At 42.8% G+C, this 20741-nt stretch overlaps 2 protein-coding genes across 3 annotated transcripts; both read left to right on the forward strand.

The window, feature by feature from the left end:
* Positions 1-1020: 1020 nt before the first annotated feature.
* sws (patatin like phospholipase domain containing sws) lies at positions 1021-12541 on the forward strand. 2 transcript variants are annotated; one of them, XM_018108461.3, is made up of 12 exons: positions 1021-1356; positions 1454-2217; positions 4455-5189; positions 5425-6293; positions 6368-6936; positions 7017-7435; positions 7509-7784; positions 7877-8063; positions 9063-9179; positions 10514-10725; positions 10798-11142; positions 11214-12541. In XM_018108461.3, the coding sequence occupies exons 2-12, from the start codon at positions 2116-2118 to the stop codon at positions 11724-11726; spliced, it is 4344 nt and encodes a 1447-aa protein (XP_017963950.1). In that variant the 5' UTR covers positions 1021-1356; positions 1454-2115; the 3' UTR covers positions 11727-12541. The 2 variants fall into 2 exon arrangements, with proteins under 2 accessions (XP_017963950.1, XP_030244299.1); XM_030388439.2 differs by lacking the exon at positions 9063-9179 and adding an exon at positions 10148-10264.
* A 3708-nt stretch (positions 12542-16249) lies between these two features.
* LOC108658229 (uncharacterized) lies at positions 16250-19931 on the forward strand. Its single transcript, XM_089263020.1, has 2 exons — positions 16250-16518; positions 17408-19931. The coding sequence occupies exons 1-2, from the start codon at positions 16408-16410 to the stop codon at positions 19406-19408; spliced, it is 2112 nt and encodes a 703-aa protein (XP_089119146.1). The 5' UTR covers positions 16250-16407; the 3' UTR covers positions 19409-19931.
* Positions 19932-20741: the final 810 nt, after the last annotated feature.

The following is a 20741-nucleotide window of genomic DNA, read 5'->3' on the forward strand; positions in this document are numbered from 1 at the left end:
GGCATTTGCTAGTCTCGAAAAATGTTAGGAATGGCATACTGTTAGTAAAAACTGTTGCTGCCAATCAAGTCTTGCCAACTCGGCGAAAGTGCTGTTAGAGGACTGTTGGGTTTGAAAAAAAAAAAAAATGTAACGGTAAATGGGCAAAGGAAATGCGCATAACTTGAACTTGACGAATTACCGCTAAATCAGCAGACGCCACGCAATTTGATTTACAGCTATCCATGCATCCATCCATATTCACACAAAGCAATGCTAATGCCAGCCAACTAACTAACTAACTGCCCAACTGCAACCGACTGGGCTGCATGCTTGGTGTGGCAAGGCAGCCCGACTGTCGCCATGCTCTGTTAATTTTTTAAATGCGCGCATGCATCTTTAATCTGGCTGCATTCGCCCATCTTAAGTGCTTCTCGCATTGCATTTATTTTTCATGTGTTAAAACAAAAGAGGAACAAAATAAAATGAGAAAAAATTGGTCTGCTAGTCAGCTGCCGATTTCACCGTCACTGCGAAGTCAAGAGCAAACGTACCAAATCCTTAAACACACAATCCATTAATATTAATAACGACTGTACCATACTTAAGATGAACAAACATACATACAACCATAAGTATGTAATTGCTAATCAGTTGCATATTTCTCTTTAACCAGCATTTTTAGTTTTAAAAGTACACACATATGTATGTATGTATATACTATATACATATTTATGTATGTACATATGTACATATGTATGTGTTTATATATCTGCATTGCATGCCTCGTGATTTTCTGCAATTTTAAACAAGTCAATTATGAACCGCAAATTATGTTTGGCACGCCAAACATAAGTACAACAAAATACAAAAAAATAACAATAATGCTAAAATCGAAATGAGCCAAATTAATGTTTTCAAAGAAATTGCCGGGGAACAGCTGTTCGTCAACTTTTATTGGTTTGCAATGTTGGCGTAACAGCGCTGTCAAATAGCAGCCGATTTGTCACACTAGTTGGCAGCCCTGGCGCCCAGTTCACAGAGGCCGAAAAACAGCTGACGTCTCAGCAGGCAGTCAAGTTGACAGCTTGGTCGCAGAGCCAGAGCCTAAAACCAGAACAACGCGAATCAAACACGAAACGAAATAATGCTCAGTTAATTTAAATTTAAGTCGAGAGCAGCACTTTTATTTAACTTTTTTTTTTTCGTGAAAATTGTGTGCTGCTTTGTGTGCAACGACATTAAATTCTTTTAAGTACACGCGACTGTAATTCGAAGGCGACGTTTTTCACCAATTTCATTCAACAAGCAAATTGATTCCGCCCGCAGTCCCGACCGGACCAGCCAGCCAAACAATCTTTGGCCCTTTTGGAGAACGTCTGTTTTTTGTTTCTGTTTCTCACAAATTTTATTATTATTTTTTGTTGGTTTTATTTTTATTTTATTATTTTGCTTTTTCACATTACGATCGCAGTAATTACAACAGCAAAACAATTTAAAGACTGCGACATTGCATTGAAGAGAAGAAAACAAAAAGAATTAAGAAAAAAAAAAAAACTAAGTAAGAACAAGAAAAACAACAACAAATTGCACAAGAAACGCTCAAATCGGTTGACAGGGAGGGGGTTGGTTGTCACTGGCCAATACTCGAACCCATTTAACCAGCACTAAACAAAGCAAATGCAGCAGCAACGCTTCTACTATAACAACAACAACAACAACTACACTATAACAAAATCTAAAGCCAAAAACCAACAAGAACAGTAATAACAAATAGTTCTTTGCTGCCATCGCTTGTCTCACACGCTCTCTTTCGTTCGCACTGCTGCGATTTGGCGGGGGTGTAGAGTGTAGCGCGTGCTCAAACAAAAACAAAACAGAAAGAAAAAAGCAAGCAACCACACACACACACACATGCAAACACACTCGCACTCGTCGAGACGCAAGGAGAAAAAAATCACAACATAGTAGTTCCGCCTTTGATATAATACAAAACTACAAGCATTTTTACATAGAACACATTTAGGCGTGTGAATGTAAGCAGCAGGAAAACAACAAGCAAATACAACATTAAGCAGTCAATCAATTAATCAAACAACCAAGGACGTATGTGCTGGACACACATACGCCAACCAAATGGATGTCCTGGAATTGCTCCGTGCGAGCGTTAACGGCTGTTACAACACATTATTCTCAGATGCTTGGTTGCAATATGTATCCAAACAAATCGCCACAACGGTAAGTCTCCTAGAGTCAATCAATGTTAATGTTAAGTGCAACAAACTGTCAATGTTAAGTACACATGCATATGCACATGCATGCGTACATATATAACAACACACACACACGTGCACTGTGCGCGCTTTCTTTGTTTTGAGAGGGGCTCGTCGTGACTCATGTGAGTATGTGTGTGTGTGTGTGTGTGTGTGTGTGAGTGAGTGAGTGTGTACAAAGTTCTACTCAGTTCAAGCAGGATAACATGCAAGTGGTTGCTGACTCTTCGCAGCACGATCGTTGAACAGCGGCAGCAGCAGCTGTTATTGTTACGTTTGTTCGGCTTGTCTTATTTTCATCTCTTTTATGCTAACTCACACGCGCAAGCCATATACACTCATACACACATACGTACGCGTGTTGCGTGTGTATGTGTGCTTGGCATTTTGCTTTGCGCACACTTCCGTCAACATAAGCGTTCGGTCACCGTGTTTTGATTCGCAGACAAAAGCTGCTAACTTATATAAACATGCTTAAAGATACAATCAAGCATTTCTACACACATACATACATACATATGTATGTGTATATCACACATCTGTATGTACATATGTATGTTTAGGTGTATGCGTGTTTGTCTTATCGTTGGGCATGGGAGTGATAATAGCTTAAAGCGTGACCCCGCAAGCGCATCAGCCATAACTGATTACGCTGATTAGAGACAGCCAATGCCATTTCCAATTGGATTTAGTTGGCTAAGGCAAATAAAAATAGCTACGCACGTGCAGCACCGACGCACCCGCCCCCACCAAAAAGAAAAAAACTCATTTGATAGCCAAATCAGTTTGCTATAATTCAATTAACCCCTTGGGGCCAAATCAATTTAGAGCCGTGTCTTGTGACTTTTTGTTGCCAAGCGTCGCTCTAAGATACAAAGGAGATATCGAAATCCAATTGGGGCGACTAGCCGCTACCCTATATTCATATACATATGTATGTATGTATGTATGCATACATACAACATAACATATTGATATTCACAATGATATAAACATAGAATTTCAGCTAAACTAATTTCCATATGAGTACATATGATACATAAATATACATTGTATATTTATGTATATAATGGAATCTGTGTTACTTGTTTCCGCCTGTTACAGACATTTCCTTGACTTGAATATATATATGTGCATATGTACATACACCCTCTTTACAGTCTATTTTTAATGGGTAGAAATTCACATGCGTGTATAAGTGTGTATGTGTGTACAATAATAGAACTCATCGTGTAGGTGCGTGCAAATACCTAAGTACACGCATACATACACGCACTCACATACATATGTACATACATTTAGAGTACTCAGACTTTTGTTGCATGGTCATACTGAGTATTAAAGAGTTATACAGAAATTATTATCGTCTCGAATTAACTGGAAATTAGACAATCTCAGTCGTCGCTTTGTTTTCATTGCGCATTCCCAATGGCTGTGCCGCTGCCACCAAAGTTGTTTTGATTTTATTTTTGCCGCATATGCTGAAACCTGTTACAGAAATAAATCATAAACGAATAAATAGCACCAACCACAACAATAACAATAACAATAACAAATGCAAATGCAGCGATAGCGAATGTCAAAACCAAAGAAAATGCAATTCAAATGCGGAAGAGGCAGAGGGCCCAACAACAACAATACCAAGAACCAAGCACCAACAACAACAAGTGTTGGCAGCGACGCGTCAATATTAACATCGCCGTCGCCGTTGCGCTTGCAAAAATGTGCTCAAAGTGTGAGAGCATAAGAAGAATGAGAGCACAGTAGAGCACGTGTGAGAGTGAGTGAGTGAGTGGGATGGTTAAGTGTGCTCGCTCATAGGAAGAATAGCAGTGCATTACGGTTGTTTTGCATACAAAATGACAGGCGAGCAGAACTTACTTAATACGCTACACACATATTGTATGCTAATGCGGAGACTTATTATTATGGTTTTGCTCAATGACTAGTGTATTGAGTAATGTATACATACATACATACACATGTGTGTACGTTCATATATGTTTGTGCATATGCATGTCTTATGAATAATTGTTGATCGCATTTTACATGTGTTTCAAGGCCATTCAGCAGTCAGTGCAGCTGACATCTTAATTGCTCGTTATTATCGTTTCTATTGTTTATTTATCATGCTCACAATTGTAATTTGTATTTATTTTCTTCTTCTTCTTCTTCTCTGTCGCTATCGATATCCGCCCGCAGACGTACTGGTATGGCGCGTTACTGGCTCTCGGATTGCTGTTTATCGCCTGGTTCCTGTATTTTAAGCGCTTGGCATCGTTGCGCCTGCGCGATGAAAGCGCCCGTACACTGAGCGCTCTCTCCGCCGCCTCGGGCGGCGATCATCGCGGCTTGCGATTTCGCAAACGCGACAAAATGCTATTCTATGGCCGCCGCATGTTGCGTAAAATGAAGAACGTCAGCGGCCAGATGTACAGCAGCGGTAAGGGCTACAAACGTCGTGCGGTAATGCGCTTCGCTCGCCGCATCCTGCAGCTACAGCGCGAGAATCGTCCGCTCGAGATGAAGACAGTGGAGCCGCCGGCGGAATATCTGGAGGAGACTATCGATGGCAGCGATCGCGTGCCACCAGATGCTCTCTATATGCTCCAAAGTATTCGCATTTTTGGGCATTTCGAGAAGCCGATCTTCTTGAAGCTCTGCAAACACACCCAGCTGCTGCAGCTAATGGCCGGCGACTATCTGTTCAAGATAACAGATCCGGATGACAGCGTCTACATCGTTCAGTCGGGAATGATCAATGTCTACATCTGCAATGCCGATGGCAGCACACTCTCGCTGAAGACGGTGCGCAAGGGCGAATCGGTGACATCGTTGCTCAGCTTCATCGATGTACTGTCGGGCAATTCCAGCTACTATAAGACAGTTACGGCTAAGGCCATGGAGAAGTCGGTTGTCATTCGGTTGCCCATGCAGGTGAGTTGTCAACTGATAGAGAAAGAGAATGTTATAGAGATTGAGAAGGGAAAGTATAAAGAGAGAGAGGGAAACGAAGAGGGAAAGAGTATGGGATGGAGTGTAATGGGGTGAGACAGACATATAGATACCCTTATATATTATAATATAGAATAGATATAGAATAGTTAGGTTCCCATATATACTATTGAACTTCTTTAATTTATATTCATTAATATTCTATCCCCTTCGACAGGCATTCGAGGAGGTGTTTAACGAGAACCCGGATGTTATGATACGTGTGATACAGGTGATAATGATACGGCTGCAGCGTGTGCTCTTCACAGCATTGCGCAATTACTTGGGCCTCAATGCGGAGCTCGTGCAGAATCATATGCGCATCAAGGGCAGCAACCCCGTGCCCGTTGCGGTGCCTGGACAGGTGCTCTCTCAGGCCTCTCAGGCATCGCGTGCAATGTCCTCACGGCCAGCTACATCGCCGGTCTTACGTATGTCGCGCGAGGAGCACACACTCTCCGATCCGGATCCCAATCCGAACGCCAGTGCCATGCTCTTCGCCGAGGTGCACGGCGATGCGCCCTACATTGATCTGTACCATCAGCAGCAGCAGTCGAGCGGCGTCTCGGTTGGTGGAACATGTCGCAGTTCGGGTGCCCATACACCCACTGGCAGCGGCGGGGAATCACCCGATGGCACGGGCAATGCCAACGTCACCATCACCAACATCGATCAGCGTCTGGTGCAGTCATCGGCCGTCGACAGTTTGCGCCGTGAGCTCGGCCTGAGTGAAGAGGATACGTGCATTATTGAGCCGTTTGTTGAGGTACGCGAATTGGAGCCGAACGTGACGCTCATCACCGAGGGCAATGCCGAAGATGTGTGCATTTGGTTTGTGATGACCGGCACCCTGGCCGTCTATCAGAGCAATGCGGACGCTACGCGTGCCACCAAGCAGGACAGCAAGAACGATATGCTCATCCATTTCGTGCATCCCGGCGAAATTGTTGGCGGCCTGGCCATGCTCACCGGCGAGGCGAGTGCCTATACCATCAAGGCTCGCTGCAATAGCCGTATTGCCTATATACGGCGTGCTGCTATCTATCAGTGAGTATGCTCCCAGAGCTAGTTTCAGCACAGATCCTTCAATTCTTCATTCTTTTGTCTTTCCACATTGCCAGAATAATGCGTCAGCGTCCACGCATTGTCCTCGATTTGGGCAATGGAGTTGTGCGCCGTTTGTCGCCGTTGGTGCGTCAGTGTGATTACGCTCTGGACTGGATATTTCTGGAGTCGGGTCGTGCCGTCTATAGGCAGGACGAGAGCAGCGATAGCACATATATTGTGCTAAGCGGACGCATGCGTTCGGTCATCACACATCCGGGCGGCAAGAAGGAGATTGTCGGCGAATACGGCAAGGGTGATCTGGTGGGCATTGTGGAAATGATAACCGAAACGTCGCGTACTACCACAGTGCTGGCTGTGCGCGACTCGGAGCTGGCCAAATTGCCAGAGGGCTTGTTCAATGCCATCAAATTGCGTTATCCGATTGTGGTAACGCGTCTAATTAGTTTCCTTAGCCATCGCTTCTTGGGCTCGATGCAGACACGCGGCGCCAATGCATCCAGTGCGCCCGTTGAGGCCAATCCCGTAACGCACAAATATTCAACAGTGGCCCTCGTTCCCATCACCGACGATGTGCCGATCACACCCTTCACCTATGAGCTATATCATTCACTCTGTGCCATTGGTAAGTCCAACTCGTTGAGAGAGCTTTAGTCTGGTTAGTCTCGAGCGACCTGATCCTTATCCCATTCCTTTCTTTTACAGGCCCTGTGCTTCGTCTCACATCGGAGGTGGTGCGCAAGCAGTTGGGCAACAATATATTTGAGACGGCCAACGAATACCGTCTGACCTCGTGGCTTGCGCAGCAGGAGGATCGCAACATAATCACGCTCTATCAATGCGACAGTTCGCTGAGTCCCTGGACACAGCGCTGCATGCGTCAGGCAGATGTGGTGCTAATTGTCGGCCTGGGCGAACGCTCCCATATGGTTGGCAAATTCGAGCGGGAGATCGATAAGCTAGCGATGCGCACACAAAAAGAGCTGGTCCTGCTCTATCCGGAGACAACGAACGCCCGGCCAGCGAACACGCTCAGCTGGCTCAATGCACGTCCCTGGGTGACCAAGCATCATCATGTGCTCTGCGTCAAACGCATCTTCACACGCAAGAGCCAGTATCGCATTGTGAGTGGGCAGCAATCCTTATTTCATATGCCATTTCATTTCATCTCATCGCTGATTTCTCTCGACCGTATAGAATGATCTGTATAGCCGCGTGCTGCTCTCCGAGCCGAATATGCATTCCGATTTCTCTCGTCTGGCTCGCTGGTTGACGGGCAATTCGATTGGCTTGGTCCTGGGTGGTGGCGGTGCTCGTGGTGCTGCCCACATTGGCATGCTGAAAGCCATACAGGAGGCGGGCATACCCATTGATATGGTGGGCGGCGTCAGCATTGGCGCACTGATGGGCGCCCTCTGGTGTTCGGAGCGCAACATAACTACCGTTACGCAGAAGGCGCGCGAATGGTCAAAGGTATGATCACCCAATAGAGTTACTGCTATACTATGTATACATATATCATAATGAGTCGTCTATTGCTAAACATCATTTTATATATATTATAGAAAATGACAAAATGGTTCCTTCAACTGCTAGACCTCACATACCCTATAACATCGATGTTCTCGGGACGTGAATTCAACAAGACCATACATGATACCTTTGGCGATGTGAGCATTGAGGATCTGTGGATACCCTACTTTACGCTCACCACTGACATAACTGCCAGTTGCCATCGCATTCACACCAACGGTGAGTATCCCATTGGCTGCTGTTGCTATCCCATGCACTCACTTTTTTTTATTGCTCGTGTATACTAGCTTGCGTTTCTTAATCTTACTCTTTTAATCTCATATTTGCTATGTATGTACGTACATTTATATACATATACATATATGTGTTTTCTAGTGCTTAATACGTCTTTGGTTTATTTATTATTGGTGTTTTTTTGATTCTTTAATGTAGCTTGTAGATAGAACACAAACACAAGCACACATTTATACACCTACACATATACATGAACACATGCACGAATATAGACAAACCGAAATCAACGGAACTGAGAGACGTTTACGTAAATCCAATTTGAGAGCGACAATTTTGACTCTTATGTGTGGCGCCATCTAGTGACAGATCTTACATGATGCCTTCGCAGAGCTCTCCTTGTAATTGTTATGGTTGTTGTTGTTCTTGTTGCTATTATCATTATTATTACAGCGAAAAAAAAAAAAAAACAACGGCTTTTTAGAAGGAGCTGGATAGCTGTTATTTTATCTCGGAGCATTTTAGTATATCTGATGCATTTATAAATATTTTTAAAATTTTCATTTATGTTTTCATTTAACGTAAATCTAAATTCATGCTCATGTTGTTGGATTATCCGTTGTCAAATGTGCTGCTCTTGTATTTTGTTTCTCTCTCTCTCTCTCTCTCTCTCACTGTGCTGCCTGCCCTATTTGTGCGTACGTGTTTGTGTCTTAGCTAGAAACTAACCTGCTGCCAAACGAAAAAAAAAGCCCAAACTAAATAGAATTAATAAACGAACTGTGATTGGCCAATAATATTCTGACGTTCGCTCATACAAACGAAGCTCAAACTCAAAGCTGTTTTCCTCTCTCTCTTTATTTCTCTCTCCACACACATGCATATTAATAAACTCGCACACATACACACACAAATATACAAATACACTCTTACACACATACACATACACATACATGCTCGCTCACTTGCCAAAACAAACTGTCGCAGGATCTCTGTGGCGTTATGTGCGCTCCTCAATGTCACTCAGCGGCTATATGCCGCCCCTATGCGATCCACAAGATGGACATCTTCTGCTGGATGGCGGCTATGTAAATAATTTGCCAGGTAAATAGCAACTAGCAACTTATCAACTAAAAAAAAAAAAACAAAAAAAAAAATCATCCGATATAATATATTCTCTCAATATCAATTTTCAATTTAGAGCTATTGATGGCACAGAGAGAAAAAGAGAGCGCAGAGTGTTGGATTAATGAGTCAGTAAGACTGTAAAACTGTAACTGCAACTCTACTCTGTTAATGGCATTGCATTGCATATACGTTTTGTTCTCCTTTTCCACTGATCCTCCATCCCCTGATTGCCTGCGCGCACAACCAAACTTATTCCATTATGTTGGCAACGCTGTCAACAGTTGAAGACGCCGCACCGTATTTCCAATCGGACATTTTGAGTTGGTTCCCATTCGCACTACCTAAAGACAGACATACACACACACTTAGACTTTCCATACAAGGAATTAGTTGCAAATATTGTTTTTATTTTATTATTTATTATTATTTACGTTTCACAAGTACAAACTTTTATTGTACATACATACATACATATGTAATTATTGATTTCGTTTGTTTTTTTTAAAGCAGACACATTTAGTTTTACCTTTGAAGTTTGAGTTGTGTAATTTGTATTTGTATGTAACTTATGTGTTGTACTTTTGATGCTGTACAAACGAGCAAACACCTTTTGAACCGTAGTGTAGTGTACCACAGTAAATATGTATAAAACCGTTATTTTGTTTGCGCACATAAACACACACTCCTACTTGCATACATACGTACATTCACACCCAGCAACGACGGCAATATAAATTGTGTATTCTTTTTCTCTCTCTTCCCCTCTTCTCTTTTTACCTACACACACACATACAAACCAAACTCTACATGCATTTGCACATGTATATGTGGATGTGTGTGTTTTTGTCACATCCCCACTCTCATCACCACACACATACATATTGTCCATTCTGCGTGCCTGTGTATGTGTGCGTGTGTGCGCGCTTGTGCAACCGTTTGATCAGGTCATCTGTGGCGCTATTGCCGTGCCAGTATGTCAATTGCCGGCGTCTTTCCACCTTTCTGTGATTATCGTGACGGGCACCTGCTGCTCGATGGATGCTATACAAACAATGTGCCAGGTAACCCAATAACAGCAACAGTAACAGTAACTGTAATTGTAACAGTGCACGTAACAGTGTCTGATTGGGAAAGTGTTTCCATGCACTGTTAACAGCAACATTATCCGTGACTGTTACATTAACAGAATCCAACACTCTGCGTCCACTCTGGGCCCACACAATCAATAGCTCTCCCCCAACACAGTATTACATTCTCTGCTAACCATCTACACCCATTTAACATTTGTATGCTAAAAATAACAAACGTAGCCGATGTTATGCACAATCTGGGCGCCGCGCACATCATTGCCATCGATGTGGGCTCACAGGACGACACGGATTTAACCAACTATGGTGACGATCTGAGTGGCTGGTGGCTACTCTATAAGAAGTGGAATCCATTTACATCGCCGGTCAAAGTGCCCGATCTCCCGGATATACAATCACGTCTAGCTTACGTGTCCTGCGTGCGGCAGCTAGAGGTACGAAAAGAATATCTATAGAGAATACTTACTAATTTCGCATCTGGAATTTCTCTTGCATCTCTTTAACAGGAAGTGAAAAACTCGGACTATTGCGAGTATATACGTCCGCCCATTGATAAATATAAGACACTCGCCTTTGGCAGCTTCGATGAGATACGCGACGTGGGCTACGTGTTTGGCAAAAATTATTTTGATAATATGGCTAAGGCGGGCCGCTTGGGCCGCTTCAATCAATGGTTCAACAAGGAGCCGCCAAAACGTGGCAACCACGCCTCGCTCAACGAATACACATTCATTGATCTGGCGCAGATCGTCTGCAAGCTGCCAGAGACGTATGCCTTAAATACGGTGGATATATTTAGCGAGGATGAGGATTTCGATGGCTATATCTCGGAGCCGACGACTCTCAATATGGTATGGTTTCCAATGGCCTAACTGACTCAACTGATTTCCAACTCAACTCTGTTTGTTCTCGTTTTGTGCAGGATCGCCATCGTATTCAGGTGCCACGTGCTGGCAACTCGTTATCCTTCTCAGAGACTGAACTGGACTCGGATGTGGAGATCGATCTGGAGCTGGAGCGCAAGGTGGATAAGTCGACGCAATCGACACCGCCGACGCCAAACAAGAAGCATCCATCGACACCGACATCCAGTCAGGGGAATCTAATGCATTTGCCATTGAGTATGAAGGCAAAGGATAAACTACAAATTCTCGATAAATTGGACAGGGAGCAAAAGCGTCGACAGAAGTCGAAACACAAGCGCGACAGATCGATGCAGCGCGAAAGCAAGGCTATATATCATCCGGCGACAATGACCGAGGCGACAACTCAAACGCCTTCTAGTGATGTGGACGTAGACGGGAAACTGGATCAGCTGCAAAAATCGCAGCAGGAACTGGAGCAGAAGAATGAATCCGAGCAGCAGCAGCAGGAGCAGGAACAGGACCATATTCAGGGGGCGGAAAATGTTACAGAAGCCGATACCAAAAACTAGCTATAATTATGAAAGACCGCCAAAAATAATTGGCTAAATCACACACACACACACAATCATACACATACACATGAATGAATATATATATATATAGATGTATATATATATATATATATTTGATAGCAGAAGTCAGAGTCGGAATAGGAGTCAAAATTGGTTAAGAAAACCTCCATAAATTATATAGTTAATCCATGACAACAAAATAAGTTTGTTAATGTTCAGTTGAATAAGTGTATATCATATTTAGGCATAGCTTTAGCTAATCACTCCCACTCACACACACACACATATATACAAAAGACACACGCCATGTATAATACTGGTTTATAAATTCATATATATCTTGATTGATATACATATGTGTTTATTTGATGGCTCTTCGGACAGAGCCGTCTATAAAATATATATATATATGTATGTATGTATATCACTACATATGTATTTTGACTTACACAAACAAATCTGATGAAATATACACTAGATACACATTCATTCTGTATATGTATACAAAGGTATATATATATTTAAGTATATATATACATCAATTTAGATGCCAGCTACATAGGCCTTAGCATGTACAGCTGGCATCTCTGTCTGCCCTCCATTCCGCTACACTATCTGCACACGTGTTTAACTCACACTCCCACAAATTTGAACTCTCCCACTCACATACACAGCTCCCTAGCAACTAGTTAAAATAAATGAAACGAAATGAAAAGAAAATCGTGTTTGTTAAAGTTCGATTTAATTTTATTCAATTATTTTTTTTTTTTAAGCTGAGCAAGCAAATAAATGTAAGGAATTTGAAAGTACAATTCTGAAAGCAATGCATTTTATTTCGCTAATACATACACACTATATGAATCAACATATTCATACACGCACACATTTACTCACATATACACACATACATATACTCATTTCTCTGCTCTCTTTCAGCTCACGCTTGTTGCGCCGAAAAGCAGGCAACGAAAAATTTGACATTCAGCATATGAAAAGAATCGAATGAAAATTAGTTTGTTATTGAAAGTTCGAAATTGGTCGATTTCGAAATATTTTTTGTATCTATATGAAATTTGGTTTGTGGATTTTCATCGTAGATACTGGAAGCTAGCTCAAGAAATTTGAGCGCCAAGTTCTAGGTCTAAATACGATGTTTCCCTTGGAAAACCTCCATAAATCGAATAAATCGGCCTATGTCAATAGTTTTATATTGAATTTTCAGTTATAGCTTGATATAGATTTCAAATCCGATAATGATTTCGATATTGAATCAATGCTCCTTTCGCTAGATTTTCGGATTTAGCCAAAAGCTTTGTGAAGCTGTGGTGTTAGTGAGCTCGTAATGCTTGTATATCAAAGATCGATTCAAAGTAGATATTCGAAACTATTGCGAAAAATTGCAAATTGCGCATTGACAATTCGAAATTATAATTGCAGCTTTGTCTTTGATTCTTTGTCTCGAAATGTAGTCAAGAGCTATGGGAGATTGCGTTCGAATAGCTATAGTCTACAAAGATCTAAAGTTTGAAACTGGCTAATCTGGGCGCATGTGCCCTAGAGGTATGCCTTTTGTACATATATACATACATATTTGGGTCGAGCACTCTGAATTTAGTATATTCGCAAAGGCAGGAACAGCTGTATATAAATATACATAGTATGTATGTATATAGGGTATATGGAGAGCAGGGGGCACAACGATCACTCAGCTTGTTGGAGAGTTTAGCCAGGAAGCGGGCGTGGCACGTACTGCTGCTCCTGTTGCTGTTGCTGCTGCTCCTGTTGCTGTTGCTGCTGCTCCTGTAGCTGTTGCTGTTCCTCCTGTTGCTGCTGCTCCTGTTGCTGCTGCTGTTCATACTGCGGCTATTGCAAGTGCAGCAGTTGCTGCTGTTGCAAGTGCAACAGTTGCTGCTGCTCCTGTTGCTGCTGCTGTTCATACTGCGGCTATTGCAAGTGCAGCAGCTGCTGCTGTTGCAAGTGCAACAGTTGCTGCTGCTCCTGTTGCTGTTGCTGTTCATACTGCGGCTATTGCAAGTGCAGCAGTTGCTGCTGTTGCAAGTGCAGTAGTTGCTGCTGCTTGGTCAGCTATGGCAGCGACTCCTGCGGCGTGTCCAGCTACGTCGGTTGCAAGCTGGATAGCCCCCCCACTTCCAGCAGCTGCTCTGCCACAGGCTACCCACACTGGGAATTGATACGAGCCGTTGCTGCCTGCTGCTCTGCTGCAGGGGCAGCAGCTGTTACCCATGGCTAATATGCATATCCTATATACATACACATATACATATAAACATACATATTTGGATAGAGTACTCTGGATTTAGTATATTCGCACTAGAAAGGAAGAGTTTTACATAAATATGCATAATCTATGCACAAGAGAAACTAGAGAGCAGGAGGCACAATGATCACTCAGCGTAGAGGAGCAGCTCATCGAAGAGTTCGGCCAGGAAGCGGGCGTCGAGCACCTGCTGGACAATTGGCAGGCGCTGTTGCTGCTGTTGTTTCTCTTGCTGCTGTGGCTCCTGCTGTTGGTGTTGCTGCTGCTCTTGTTTCTGTTGCTGTTGCAAGTGCAGTAGTTGCTGCTGCTGCTCTTGTTGCTGTTGCAAATACAGCAGTTGTAGCTGCTGCTGTTGCTCTTGTTCCTGTTGTTGTTGATGTTGTTGTTGTTGATGTTGTTGCAAGTGCAGTAGTGGCTGCTGCTGCTCTTGTTGCTGTTGCTGCTGTTGCAAGTGCAGTAGTGGCTGCTGCTGCTCTTGTTGCTGTTGCTGCTGTTGTTGCTGTTGCTGCTGTTGTTGCTGTTGCAAGTGCAGTAGTGGCTGCTGCTGCTCTTGTTGCTGCTGCTGCTGTTGTTGCTGCTGTTGCTGCTGTTGTTGCTGTTGCTCTAGTTGCTGTTGTTGCTGTTGCTGCTGTTGCAAGTGCAGTACTGGCTGCTGCTGCTCTTGTTGCTGTTGATTCTGCTGATGTTGCTGTTGCTGTTCATGCTGCGGTTGTTGCTGTTGCTGCTGTTGCAAGTGCAACAGTTGCTGCTGCTCTTGTTGCTGTTGCAAGTGCAGTTGTTGCTGCTGCTGCTGTTGCCGCTGTTGCAAGTGCAGCAGTTGTTGCTCTTGCAAGCGCAGCAGTTGCTGCTGCTGCTTGGCCAGCCATGCCAGCGACTCCTGCGGCATGACCAGCTGCGCCGGTTCGCTCCACAGCTCGAACCGATGAGCCCTGTAGACGTACATATAGTCGCCATCCTCCAGCAGCTGCTCTGCCACAGCCGGATCAGACTGGGAGTTGACCCGAGGAGCTTCCGCTGGTGCGGCTGCTGCTGCCTCTGCCTCTGCTGCTGGTGCGGCAGCCGCTGCCATCGGCTTGGTGGTGCGCTTGAACATGGGTTGCATCGTCAGCTGCTGTCCAACCACGAGCAGCTCCAACGGTTTGGTCTGAGCTTTCGCCTTCTTGAGCGGCGCTGCGGCCGTTGTGACTGCTGCGGCTCGACGCCGCCGACCTGGGCCAGCAGCACCAGTGCTACCCATGCCCGTTTTGGCCACATCCATTGCCAATTCGTATGCTATAAGCGTGGGTGTCTGTGTGTATGCACGTGTAGTGATGTCTGGTATTTCACTTAGTTGTTGCTTCTGAAAATTGTTTGCACACCTAAATTTAACTACAATTCTTACTGATCTCTCTGGCAAAGGCTAGCTGGATCGAGCTTGAGCCATGTACATGTGCCTACCTAGATCTCTGACGACTCTCGAACAGCTCTGCTGCATGGCAGCTGATGTGGATTGCAGAGGGCGGCGGGGCTGGCCGCAGATCATTGCGAGTCCTACGGCCTCGCTGCGTTTCCTCTTGCCATCTTCACAGCTGATGACTGCTGATGAGGTCTGCCAATGTGTAAGTGGGTGTGTGGGGCGGTATGTGTAGGCGGTGCTTGGCTTGGCTTGCTTAAGATCAAGTAGGTTACGCTCCAGTATTGCAAGCCTTTGCTACGTCTGGCCAAGGCTTCAGCTCTTTGCAGTGCCTAGAAAGGAATGTGGAAGAGGCGTAAGTCTATGTTGGTCATGTTCCAGGAATATCGAGTGAACAACACCAACAAATGTCGGCTCTACTTCAGGGAAACATCAGAAGCGGGCTCAACTAACGTCAACATTGAGGCCGACGTCGATCAATAACTGTTGGCCATTGTTGGCAAGAAGCGTTTGAGCCTTTCCCAATGCGTGTGGGCCACCAACCGAGAGTAAAAGCTGAGCTGAGTAGCGTCCAATAGTTCCAGAATCAGCAGTATCAGTTGTGCACCTAGTATAAATATCAGACGGCCGCTCGCCGCGCCCTCTGCCAGTCTGCAAGAAACACGGTAAACTAATTACGATATCATCGAGGAATGATTGGCTATGACATACCCTAGGCTCTCTCACATGCTCGATTGCCACTCCGGCGCGCAGCTGGCACTCAAAATTCCAAATTTGTCGATTTAATGTCAAAAATTTGTGTAAATATGTCAATTTAAAGCAAATTGTTTATTTTGGCGCCTGATCTAGTGCTGTGAAATTCCAAAGAAAAGCTGAAATCGACTCGCATTCGTGCATGGGCAGCACTGACAAGGCAAAGAGCGTGCTTTGTGCTGTCAAAAAAACAAAAAAAAAAAAAAAAAAAACTAAAAACGAATTGCACAGATTTTGCTCGACGCATTTTGAAAATGGATTCGGACGTGGAAGGAGCTGCCGGAGCAGCTGCGGCTGCGGCTGCGCAGGAGACCAATGCTGCTGGCTCGTCGCACGTGGGGATAGCCGCCCCAACATCAGGCAAGTGATAAATTGTGAAAATCATGGCAAATAGCATTAAATTCAAAAATTGCCTTACTTTTTCTTCTTCTTCTTCTTCTTGTTCATCTCCCAACGGGAGCACCTTCAACTGAACGTTGTAGACATTTTCATTTACATATACACATACATACATGCACGCATACATACATAGATGTACATACATGTAAACGTTTTGCAAATTTTTCGCTTGAATTTCTCTATGTGTGCGTGTATGTATTTCTATTTGTGTTTGCTTTTTCTATTTTATGCCAATATTTGATGGTTAGTTTTTTTTTGTATGTATAATTTATTATTTATATAAATATTACGCTGTAATATATAGGTACATAGGTATATATATATGTATATATTTGTATTTTTTTCTTTTTTTTCACAATTAATATTATATGTATGTAAGTACATATATGTACATACATATATTATTAATTATATATATATATGTATATACATACATATATGTATATAGCTTCAAAATGCATTTTTAAATACAAATTCAAAATTAAATGAAATATGAATAGAAATTAAATTCTCGCAGATTTTTTAGAAAATTGTTTTGGATTATTATTATTTATTTAGGCGTTGTTGTATACATTTTTTTTTTTTTTTTTTTTTTTTTTTTTTGGCAGCAGTAAATATTTTTTAAAACTAATACATAATTTTTTTTTTTTTTTTTTATAAATTTGAATGTGATTTATGCATTAAATTTGTTGCCATTTTTAAGCAAATTGTATTTCGTTTAGCAAAAATTCGTTAAATTGTTGTTTTTTAAGTTTTCAATTTTTGTTTGTTTTATTAATTTTTAATTTTTATATATTGAAAAAATAAATATAGATATGTATATATATTTTTTATTTGTCAACAACAGCCAAAAATAAGAAAAAAAGCAAGAACGGCCAGTCTCCGTTTGTGTTCAACAAGGATCCACGCTATTTGCCAAACCTGACGAAGCTAACCCTTAGCAAGGGCTACATCGAGGCAAATGGGATTGCGATGTGCACGCTGTCGCCGAAGGAGCATCTTCATGATGCGGAGGCTGCCAAGAAGTCGGAGGAGCTGCCTTGTCCGGTGTTCGAGATACCGGCCAAGATGTTTCCGCGCAACGCTCCGCTGCATAAGATTACGTATTTGCCAGTGGATTTGCTGCCGATGGGCTTCGAGGCTGGCGGCATTTTTCCGACCGGCGTGCTGAGCCGCAAGTACTATCCATGCAGGCTGCTGGGCGCGCGCTACAGTGGAATGACGCCTCCGCTGTTCGTGGGCTGTCGCCGTGTGCCAGTCCAGAGTCTACTAAAGCCTCTGACGCCTGCAGGCGCCACCGCTATGGTGCCATCGTTGCCCATACCCACCAACTATCTGGCTCCGGAGCTGTGCCTTGGCTACATTCTTACGCACTCTGATCCGCCGACCACCTTGCGTCGCACTGTCCCGTTTACGAACGTATCTACACTCTACGTGCCCGACCTGAGCGCCGTGCCAATGATGACGCACTATTCGACGCCGCTGTGCATCACCATCCTATCCGACTACATTCATCCGCACGTGCCGAGTGTGGCCCGCGCCGCGCTGACCGAGAGAACGCCCACGATTGAGTTACCAGCCAGATATTTCTCCCAAGAAGCCAACATGGTCATGAGGCGACCAGTTCATCTACCGGAACGCTACTTGCCGCCCGGCTTTGTTGCCGGCTGTGTGTTTGGGCCCGACAGCGTGTCGCGTATCCTGTTCATGCTGTTGCTAAGAGATGCTCCGCCGGATGTAGAGCGCAACGTTCTGACAGTACCGCCGATCTTCGTTGGCCAGTGGATGGACAAGAAGACGCCGAAGAGGTATTTGTTTCCCAAGGAGACCTATATGATGAGCTTTGTTCGGCCGACACCACCTACTAATACGCTGGAAGAGGACGTTGAGGTGGTTAGCGACAGAGTGCAGGCATTGCCCAGGCTCAACGAGATCGAGGAGTCAGAAGATGAGGAGCCAGAAGATGAGGAGCCAGAAGATGAGGAGCCAGAAGATGAGGAGCCCGCGTTGGAGGAGGCAGCAGGAGGAATGCTGGAGCTTGATGAGGCAGCAGGAGGAATGCTGGAGCTTGATGAGGCAGCAGGTGGTGAGGAACCAGTGGGTGAAGAGTCAGAAGAATACCTCAAGGAGGAATATCTAGATTATGATGAGCTGGAAGACTACGAATACGAATACGAATTCGAATATGATCCCGATCTCGAAACCTACGAATTCGACGATGAATCGGTATTGTCGCCGTTGGAGGACGAGACCGATGAAGATAATCGCTCAACGACGCCCTTTGTCAACAGTGAAGATGATCGCTCAACGACGCCCTTTGTCAACAGTGAAGATGATCGCTCAACGACGCCCTGCGTCAACAGTGAAGATGATCGCTCAACGACGCCCTGCGTCAACAGTGAAGATGATCGCTCAACGATGCCTCTCATCTACGGTGACGAGAGACCGAAGAGAATTCCATTCCCGTACACGGTGAAAATGTGCTCGATACCACTTGGTGACAAGCCCTGTGGCGGCGTCTGGTTCTTTAAAGTCCGGGGTAATAAAGAGGACATCGACGCTATGCATAGGGACTTAAAGGCCGCCGGCATCAAGCTGGCCACGGAAATTTTTGATCAAAAGACACTGCGGCGTGCCAGACTCCAGTGGGTTGACCTGCACGCTCGACACAGTGAGATAGTCGCCAATATGGTTCAGAAGCATGAAAAGAAAGTTGAGCGCCCTCAGAAAATTCGCAAACCAAAGCCTCCCATTGTCAAGCCCACATGCACTCACGCTTCCACGGAACCACATCGGCCATGTCCCTCGTCCCGGCTGGGCGGAAGGTGCTGTAATTGCCAAAGGAAACTCAATTAGTTTTCCATTGATCACAATCCCATACAAATACTTATTGGCAGCAGCGCGCGTACTGCAATCTATCGATATGCATATCGATATACACACAATTAACATAATCACAAATACATACATATCACGTTTGAAGTGCCTTACGAAATGTACAAACATAACGTATATATAATATTTTCACACACATTCCACACACACACATATACATGTCCTCATGTACATTTCGATGCACATACATACGAATAAATATGTTAGGTACCTGCAACACACACATGCATGCACGCAACAATATACATACATGCATGGCATGGGAATTCGTATACCTACATATATATCTACGTGCTGATTTATACAAACATACATACACTTAAATATATATATATTTATTCACGCACGTATATACATATGTAGGTATACACTTACACATTTACAAACATATTCCCACTTAAAGGTAATCAATTTCGCCAAATTGATTTTTTGTAATATTTGCAAATATTTCAACACTAAAAATTCTAAAATTTAAAGTACCTTTTTCATGCATGTATACTTTTACAATTTTTATTTATATACATATTTATATATTTGCAATTATTCAAACAATCAATATTGTAAAATCTACACAAACAAACAAAAAAAAAAAAAAAAAACAACAAAAAAAAACAAAAAAAAAAACAAAAAAAAAACCAACAAAAAACTAAATTTTAAAACTATAAAAATAATGAAAAAATGTATTCATGCATATATATTTCAAACATATTTCTACTTAGTTATAATACATTATTGAAAAATTGAATTTTTTTTAAATTTGCAATTACCAAAAAAATCCACAAACTGAAAGAAAAAAAAAAAAAAAAAATCGAAAAAAAAGTTTGAAATATATTCGTGCATGTATGTGTATGCGTGCATATATACCCATATTTACCTTTACAAACATACTTCCACATATTTTTTTCATATACAATTATTCTAATAATCAAAATTATAAAATGTAAAATTAAAAAAAAAAAAAAGGTAAAAATATCAAAAAAAAAAAAGCAAAAATATCAAAAAATTAAAAAAACTGCAAAAATATCAAAAAAATAATAAAAAAAAAAAAAACGAAAATATTAAAAATAAAGTCAAAAAAAAGAAATGAAATGAAAATGAATAAAAATGAAGAAACAAAAATTACCAAAACATTTTTTAATTTATTGGTTTACTTTTTTTTTTAATAATTATTAAATTAACTAATTTAAAGGGTGAAAAAAAAACAGTTTTTATTTGAATGTTTTTCATATTTTATATACTTTTCCTCTCTCATTTCGTTTGTTAAATATAATTCATGATTTAGTTTGTGCTATAT

Source organism: Drosophila navojoa, chromosome X (genome assembly GCF_054131105.1).
Source record: "Drosophila navojoa isolate 15081-1374.11 chromosome X, UAZ_NAV_1.0, whole genome shotgun sequence".
Lineage (NCBI taxonomy): Eukaryota > Metazoa > Arthropoda > Insecta > Diptera > Drosophilidae > Drosophila > Drosophila navojoa.

Bases quoted from the DNA above. Each gene is read 5' to 3' on its own strand.
- sws (XM_018108461.3), top strand. From the start codon at position 2,116: ATGGATGTCCTGGAATTGCTCCGTGCGAGCGTTAACGGCTGTTACAAC. The intron at 9,180-10,513 runs GTAAATAGCAAC...TAACAAACGTAG, and splicing joins CTATGTAAATAATTTGCCAG to CCGATGTTATGCACAATCTG. The intron at 11,143-11,213 runs GTATGGTTTCCA...CGTTTTGTGCAG, and splicing joins AGCCGACGACTCTCAATATG to GATCGCCATCGTATTCAGGT.
- LOC108658229 (XM_089263020.1), top strand. From the start codon at position 16,408: ATGGATTCGGACGTGGAAGGAGCTGCCGGAGCAGCTGCGGCTGCGGCT. The intron at 16,519-17,407 runs TGATAAATTGTG...ACAGCCAAAAAT, and splicing joins CCGCCCCAACATCAGGCAAG to AAGAAAAAAAGCAAGAACGG.